This window comes from Agelaius tricolor, unplaced genomic scaffold, assembly GCF_023055355.1.
Source record: "Agelaius tricolor isolate 1412-34295 unplaced genomic scaffold, bAgeTri1.0.p SCAF_1, whole genome shotgun sequence".
NCBI lineage: Eukaryota > Metazoa > Chordata > Aves > Passeriformes > Icteridae > Agelaius > Agelaius tricolor.
In genome coordinates, this window is record NW_027269261.1 from 110925933 (window position 1) to 110934380 (window position 8448).

General features: G+C 46.2%; 1 protein-coding gene and 1 long non-coding RNA gene across 5 annotated transcripts in view; both read left to right on the forward strand.

The window, feature by feature from the left end:
* Positions 1-8448, forward strand: part of LOC139599797 (uncharacterized) — a 337792-nt gene that overhangs the window by 282052 nt on the left and 47292 nt on the right. The gene's annotated exons all lie outside the window — the stretch shown is intronic.
* Positions 1425-8448, forward strand: part of TFAP2D (transcription factor AP-2 delta) — a 54316-nt gene continuing 47292 nt past the window's right edge. Inside the window, exons 1-3 of one of the 4 annotated variants that reach the window (XM_071447387.1) lie at positions 1425-2044; positions 3001-3498; positions 6994-7054. In XM_071447387.1, coding sequence (XP_071303488.1) covers positions 2006-2044; positions 3001-3498; positions 6994-7054 — 598 coding nt within the window. In that variant the 5' untranslated portion in view covers positions 1425-2005. Of the gene's footprint in view, positions 3499-6993; positions 7055-8448 lie in introns of all 4 variants that reach the window. The other 3 variants (XM_071447396.1, XM_071447404.1, XM_071447377.1) reach the window with 3 other exon arrangements.

Below are 8448 nucleotides of genomic sequence, written 5' to 3' on the forward strand. Positions count from 1 at the left end.
GGAGAACTGTAGGAAATGCAAATAAGAAAAGAGCAATTCCTTCCTTCCTTCCTTCCTTCCTTCCTTCCTTCCTTCCTTCCTTCCTTCCTTCCTTCCTTCCTTCCTTCCTTCCTTCCTTCCTTCCTTCCTTCCTTCCTTCCTTCCTTCCTTCCTTCCTTCCTTCCTTCCTTCCTTCCTTCCCTCCTTTCCCCGCTGGGCCGGGCGGGGCGGGGGTCTCGGGTGGAGCCCGTCTCCCCAGCAGCGCTCTGGAGAGGTGTGATGTGTTCCCGCTGCCCCCCCGCCCGCCGGAATACCCGCACTTTCCCATCTCAGACAATGCATTTCCATTCCAGTCGTGTGCCTTTGTCCATTTGTAGGAAGAAAAGAGGGCTGAGTGACAGCTCCTGTTAGCCTGCATGAACAGATACCAATAAACCCTCCCAAAACCTGGACCTTAAAAAAAAAATAAATAAATAAAGAGGAAAGAGCAAGGCAGGGAGCCACATGCCTCTTTGCCTCCGGCTTATTATTAAGACACCTTCGCAGCTTAAACGCTTAAACGCGACCCAAATTAAATGGCAATTAAAAGCAAGTTACACCCTCTCCTATCTCCAGGCTTATCTCGGGTGGAAGCTGGCCATCAGCAGAGCCTCCCCGTCGGGAAATGCCATTTGGGCTGGCATCTTCGCGGAGGGTGTGTGAGCCCCCCCCGGCACCCCGAGCTCGCCCGGCAGCGGGCGGCGCCCCCGGGCGCTCCCCGGGCGGAGCCCGCAGTCGCTGCGGGGCTGGAGAGCCGCTACCCGGGGGCACAGGAGCAGGGGGGCGCCGAGCAGGCACACAGGACTCATTCCCCGAGTGGCAGCTCCTCGGACCGGTGTCACTAAATAAATAAATCACGTACCCCTTCAGCTTTGCCACCCAGGGCTACGCAGCCTCCGTGCGTTCCCATCTCCAAAATATATCGGCACTTGGAAATGTCGAACCAGCTATCAGTGGTCTTTAGCTCTTACGTCCCCTATCCCTGTTTTTCTTTCGCCTGTTACAGATGTAATTCCGTAGATCTATATGTATTTTATGTATAATTCCATAATATCGTATGTCACTGCAGTGATACTTTGTGGTCTCACCCTAGTTTTATGTTTGAAAATGCTATTTAAAGAAGCCTGTAAGATAACATATTAGGCAGCTTTAAAAGCAGGTTGGAGTGTGGGGTGGACTTAAATTCGATGTAAATGAAAGGGTAAAAAAAAAATACAAACCCAAACCAAAACAAACCACATAGTTTTCATTTAGGAAAAAAAAAATACACTTAAACAGACACACACACAAATGTGCAATCTTAGATTCTGGTCAGTATTTAGAAGCAGTATAATCAACAGGAAGGAGCACTTACCTATTGAAAAGGATGGTTTAATAATATATATTTGTATATATTAGCTTTATGTCTTCCCAATAAAATGTACACAAAATACCCCCTTCGATCAGATTAGTTCCCATATTAGCCTGGGTAAGAAAAAGCATTCTAAAGAGTGGAGGAAAAATTGTATAAAAATGTTGAAAGAACCTACAGTTCCTTATTAGGCGAAGATACAATATTTATTCCTTGTCTCCTGGGATGAAGCTCCTCTATCTATTGTCCTCCCAGTTCTCAGTGCTGATGCTTAATTTTCAAAACTTCTATATTACCAAGGGACCTACGACATCAGCCAAAGAAATACCCAGCAAGTACAAAATCTGATCCAGGGAGCAGCTTTTGTGCAGAGGGAAAATTTTGTTCCTACAGGTTTTTAAGGAGGTGCATGGAAAAGCGAGAGATCTGATCTATGCAGATACATTGCAAATTCTCTCTGTCTGTAGAGATTTTTTCTAAAAAAAATTGGGGAAATACATGAACTTTGGATTTTTCAATTTTTTCCTTTTTTTTTTTTTTTTTTAAATTTGGAGAGGGGAGTTTTATCCAGAGTTGGGGGTTTTTTCCTCTTCTTTTTTTTTTTTTTTTTTTTTTTTTTTTTCGGAGAACCAAAAAATGTCAACTACCTTTCCAGGTCTCGTCCACGATGCAGAGGTATTTTGTGTGTGTGAGAGTGTGTGTGTGTGTGTGTGTGAGTGCGCGCGTGTGTGTGGATGTGTGTGTGCATCTGTGTGTGTGTGTATGTGCCTGTGTGGTTGTTTCCATTTTTTTAAAATCCATATTGGACCGTTACGTTTAATTATAATCCGGCTTCAGAGATAACTTAAAGAAGTATAGAGAGAAAATTCGTTATGACATCTGTCGCCAGCAAGGGCAACTCATTACCACGTTAAAACCGTTGCCAGAACGAAAATCAGAATAATACCCCTAATAATATAATGAAGTGGAGAGAAATCACCACCAGCTCGCCAGGAATGGGGAGTTCTCGCTAAAAAGCAGGACTCTCCTTTCTTTCGAAACGCAGGGAAAAGAGGGGGGGAATTTTGGATCTGATTCGTTATTTTAAAAAGAAAGAAAAATAGGGGTTCAAAAAAAAAAAAAAAAAAGAAGGGAAGGAAGGAAGGAAGAAAGGAAGGCAAGCAGGCGGCAAAGCTTTCTCAATGTGTAACGCTGCAACATAGGGACGGGACTTGTGTGTATACTCGGTAGTTTCCTCTGTTTGATGACTTTTTTTTTGTGTCAGCCCCAGATATTACAGCTGTGATCAGGAGGTGGATGGATAGATGGATGGATAGATGAATGAATAGATGGATAGATAGATAGATAGATAGATAGATAGATAGATAGATAGTTTTTATTTCAGTGCGTGGATTCCTTTTGCTTGACAGTATTAAGGGCAGGCTGGGCTGTTTATGATTTTTTGAACAGACCTTTATGGCACCAGCCCAAGGTAGGAAAGGATCTTTTGTTGCTGGGGTTGCCGCTCGCAGGCTTAGACGCTTCTGCAGGGGGAGAAGCTATGCAGGACAGCGTGCTTGGAAGAACCGTACCCGGGGTTTTCAATGACAAACCTCCAGTTTTGGGGTCTTCTTTTCACTTCTTCCTTTCAGATACGTCATGACGGATCAAACAGTTACCGTTTGATGCAGCTTGGATGCCTGGAGTCTGTGGCCAACTCGACCGTCGCCTATTCCTCCTCATCTCCTCTCACTTACTCTACCACGGGCACCGAGTTCGCCTCCCCGTACTTCTCCACTAACCACCAGTACACCCCACTGCACCACCAGTCCTTCCACTACGAGTTCCAACACAGCCACCCGGCAGTCAACCCCGACGCTTACTCCTTGAACTCTCTCCACCACTCCCAGCAATATTACCAGCAGATCCACCATGGAGAACCCACTGATTTTATCAACCTGCACAATGCGCGGGCACTCAAGTCCTCCTGCTTGGACGAGCAGAGGAGAGAGCTGGGGTGCTTAGATGCTTACCGCCGCCACGACCTGTCTCTTATGAGCCATGGATCCCAATATGGGATGCATCCAGATCAAAGACTCCTGCCAGGACCAAGCCTCGGGCTTGCAGCCTCGGGAGCAGACGATTTGCAGGTAAATAGCATGCGATCTCCTTTCGAGGTGCCTTCCCCTCCCCTCCCCCTGTCCTGGACCCCCCCACCACCCCCACCCCCACCCCCATTTTCCTCTGCTCGGAATAGCTCATACAAAGGAGGGAAGGTTCATCCCAAACCCGATCCAGCGCCCGTCCCTTCCAGATTAGTAGCAGCAAGAAAAAATGTGGAAGGGGAAAGAAAAAAGAAAAAAAAAAATCAACCAAACAAGTGGTCTTCTTCGGTCAAACAAACAAATTTAACAAAACCAACCTCGCGCCTGCCTTTGCTGCGTGGGTTGTGTCTCTGTGGTGGCTGAGACCGTGGGGGTCCCCCGGAGATCTCGGGGTGAGTGTGCGTGTCACACTTCCTTACCCAGTCACACGGAACCCAAATCAAACCAGAACAAACCCATCTTCTTGCTTTTCCTAAACTTTTCCTCTCTTTCGGCGCAAGGAGCACTTTGCAGCGACAGAGCAGGCAAATGATTTAAGGGAGGCATGGAGTAGGAAAAGAGAAAAAAGGCAGGGCAGGAAATAAATCTGCTTTCCGACAGACCTACAAAGGGAAACCTTCCGAGATATGAGGGAGGAAAGAGATAAACGGGAGCAAATGTTCGTCAGAAAAAAAGTCAGAATGATAAAAATGCCTCGCTATATCCGATCTAGGTGTTAATAGGGTGAGAGATAAAACAGATAAAGCTAAATTCATCTGTCTGTCTATCTAGTCATTCATCCACTCCACCCTAACCAGCACCTGGACCCATCTAAAAATTTTTATTTCTGTGTATCAAAAGCTCAGCTTTATCCGCTCAGAAATCCTTTCCCACGCGCTAAAAATTCACCTCCGCCAAACTGAGCCGGTTGCTTAAATGAAATTGGTTTCCAAAATTGCAAAGAACGTCATCCTGTATCTAACCTCCATTCCGAAATGTGCCCCAAATCAAAAGCAAACCTTTCTTCCCCCGACGAGCTGAGGAACTGAGGGCTTCCCCATCAGCAGGGAGAGACAAACGGGACCGTATTTACTGTACTTACTTTTCCCCCACACCTCGCTCCCTGGCATACAAAGCTGGCCGTGGTGGACTTCCCAAAAAGATGTAGCGGTCAAGGGCTTGTGGGGGAAAAAAAATCAATTCGAAATTTGTAAAATGAAGAAGGTTTATTTTCTTTCCTTAAAATCAAAGCACGAAAAATAATCCAAACAATATATGTGAGGGAAAACAATTTTTTTTTCTAGGAAGAAAATAAACCCACCAACAAATGTTATATTTTATACCTCAGATGTAGAAAACCTAGCTATTTAAACCTAGTTTTCTCCACCAAAATTCATTATATAATTTTGTCTTCTCTGGCCATTTTTTTGTTTACATTTTTCACAAGGATCTCCTTATGTTACCCCCCTAAAAAAAAAAAAAAATCTGCCATTCACTGCTCAACCCCAACTAAAACCTATTTACTTCTTTTTATAACCACGTCTGCTGCTGATTTTTTTGTATCTGTACAAATTTTTTTTCTTTGGCAGGCACAAAGCCTTGTATTTTTCAAAAGAGGGGATTAGGAACGTTTGCAAGACAGCAGACAATGCCTAAGTCCCGGGCAAAAAAGCACCATAGTTTATCCAATTTTCGACTTAGTGCCATTCAACTGGTCATTTATGCAATGTCATCCGACCAAACAACATGTTTCCCTTCTAAAAAGAAAAAGGAAAAAAAAAAGGTTGGTTAAGCTGCTAGAGGCACAGTCTCTTTTTATTTATTTAACGAAGAAGAAAATCAACAGCTTTCCTTTGGAAAATATTAATTTTTCGATCACAAGTTATTATCAAATATAATGCTTAGGTCTTTGTACTTAATCTCTTCTTTATTTTTTCCTCCTCCCTCTTTTTCCGAACACAAGAGGGAGTGTGCAGAGGTATCAAAAAGCCTGAGCGTGAGAAGTTGAAAATATTAGTATTTGTCGTTAGGACTTGGATGATTCAGAACAAATTTGGACTCTCGCGAATATCACTACGGGTGTAGAGGGAAGCGTTTTGGTGGCGAGCAGAAACAGGACTGCACAGAAATACTTTTAAACCAAAATTGTGGTCTAACCAGTCTACCCCTTTCTCCTTAGTCTTTCTTTTTAAAACGTTCATCAGCATATGCCTCATTTCAAATGCAACAAATGTAAATATACTTTTCCCTGCACAGAATTTTAAGTGAATGTCCAATAGTTTCGAGGGCGGTTTAAGTCAGCCTAACAGATGCAAACAGTCTTGGAGCTGGAGTGGCATCTTTCAGTGCCCTAAAAAGATTTTCCATGGGCAACAAAGAAAACTGTCACACCTTTTCCCATCACCGCTTTAATTTATGCTCAGTCGCCAAGTTTTTTTCATATTGATTTCATAATCACTTTAAGGCAGAACACTTAAAATAAAAAAGGGCCTTGAAAAGGAAGGTCTTACAGGGCCAGGGCCAATATGGTGAAAGTGGGGGAGAGAGCCAGGACTGTAAAGATTGTTTTGTAAAGTGGGGTTTTTATTATGCACCGACTCTCTCCGCATTTACTTAACTCTTCACGGGCTGTTGAATAGGTTAACACCCTTAAAGGCCTCTTTCATGTCCAATACCTCGTTTGTTTGTAGAGGAAAATGCGTCTTTAACACATTTCCACTGGGCAAAGATTTAGGTTTGGTTTGTTGTGTTTTTTTAACCCCAACATAAGGAAAAACCCAAAGAAAACCCAACCCTTTCAAGTCTTTTATCACTCCAATAAAAATATTTATTAAGGAGGGCGAAGATCCCCAAATAATCAGCCTTGTAACAGGAGAATAAAGAAGTGAGATCTCTTCGGACGTGCACCAGAAGCCCTAGGCAGGTTTTTTGATGGTTCTTCACCCCTCGCTCACACATGGGTGCCTGTGTGTGTGCGCACACAGATGCATATTCATCCCCACCTATGTGCGGACACACGCATTGTTACAGCACCCTCACGACTCTGTGGAGCCGGCAAAGCCCAATAGGTCATCTGTTGTTTGTGCTCTTTGTCTACTTCTGTGCACACTTTCTAAGTCGGTGTGTACGTGTCCCAAAACGCATCTGAATTTAGCTGTGCCCGAATATAAATGTACCGCTAAACATACAAAGCCAGAAAAGTACATTTTTAGCTTTGTGCGCGCAACTGTCGAGCGGGAATACACTTCCCTCAAAAGTACTTGTTTGTCTGTCTATCCTGCTATGTAACTGCCGGTCTAAGTTGCCAGTTCGGGATAAATTCGTATTTAAATGGCAATGAAAGGAAAATTATTCTGCGTTTGGTGGGGTAGGGGCAGATGGCGGGATGGAGGGAGGATTTCACTTGGGTTCTCTGACAGTAACTGTGTTTTTCCAGTTCACCTTAACTATTGTTCCTGGGCGAGTCATGTAACAAAGCAAAAGCTGTGTGATCTCTCTGTGGGTTTCTGTGTCTGATTTCTCCCTTTCCTTTCTCTCCTTGTTTTCCCCTCATTACTTAAGAGCTCAGTGGAGGCCCAGTGTGGACTTGTACTCAACGGGCAAGGAGGTGTGATAAGAAGAGGTAAGAGGTTACAAATACTTGCGTCTATCAGTTTTTGTAAACACACATCCCTTTCCATCTCTCCCTGCCTTTCCCTCCCCCACTGTTTGGCGTAGTTTGGATTTGCTGCCGAAAAAGTGGTAATTTGCCGTTTGTCAGAAGTAATTTCAAACTCGCTTAGAGCACTTCGCATTTCACAGTCCATTTGCACTTTACAAACGATCTGCTCCTCGGTAGCTCTCGGATACTCCCTCTGAATTCCGAGTTTTCCTGACTCGCTGTAACATTCCGCGTTTAATCGGGATGATCCCTGATAGTTTGAGAAACGTGTTCCCTGGCGCCGGGCTGTTAAGTCGGTAGTTTGATCTCGTGTGAGGAAAAAAAAAAAAGGAGTTTTTTGGGAAATGTGGTTTCAGTAGCGCTGCAGACCGGTGTGGAACTCGCTTTTGAGTGTCACTTCATTTGATAACCATCTGTCAGTGTAAATATCGAACATCAAAGTTAGGGGAGAGGTTTGGAACTCGTGTTAAGCACACGTCTCTACAGAATTTGCGAAATTTGAATGTCCCGGGAAGTTTGTTATTACCGTCATTTACGCTGAAGAGAAACAACACTGTTCTAAAGGCCTAACGTAGGAACACATTTTCCTTACAAACTTAAACACATCCTTTCACTCCCGATATAAACCACGTAACGCAGCCGGGGAGAGGACACTTGGCGACTCAGCCTCTCACAGTGTTCATGTTTTGTGCTATTTTCCCCTTATTCATGACGAAAAACAGATACTTAGGAGATATTTTGGGTGACGTGATACTATCTTGCCAGGGCGCTTCTTTCAGCCGCCACTTCCCCAGACAAACTTTAGTCCCACCGCAACAAAATTGTTCATTGCAGCAGCACCGGTCCCGCACGCCTGCGGTGGGCGGGGATGGGGAGCGGGCTCTCAGGCCGCTGTCCCGGGGCGGGGGCTTTGCTCGGGGCTCTGTCCCTGCCCCGGCTCACCCGGAGCTGGTCCTGGTGTTGGCGGAGCGGGCGGAGGAGCGGCGGGCGGGAGGCGGCGGCGCTGTGGCGGTGGTGCTGAAGGGACAGCTCCCGGCTCCCGGCTCCCAGCTCCCCTCTTCCGGCTCCCGGCTCCCGGCTCCCGGCTCCTCTCTCCCGCTCCCCTCTCCCGGCTCCCGGCTCCCCGCTCCCCTCTCCCGGCTCCTCTCTCCCGACTCCCCGCTCCCCTCTCCCGGCTCCTCTCTCCCGACTCCCCGCTCCCCTCTCCCGGCTCCCCGCTCCCCTCTCCCGGCTCCTCTCTCCCGTCTCCCGGCTCCTGGCTCCCGCCGCGCCCCGCCCGGCCCCGCCTCGCTCGGGGACGCGGGGACACGGCGGGGACTCCAACCAAACCTCCTGTCCCCTCCCTGGGCAGCGCT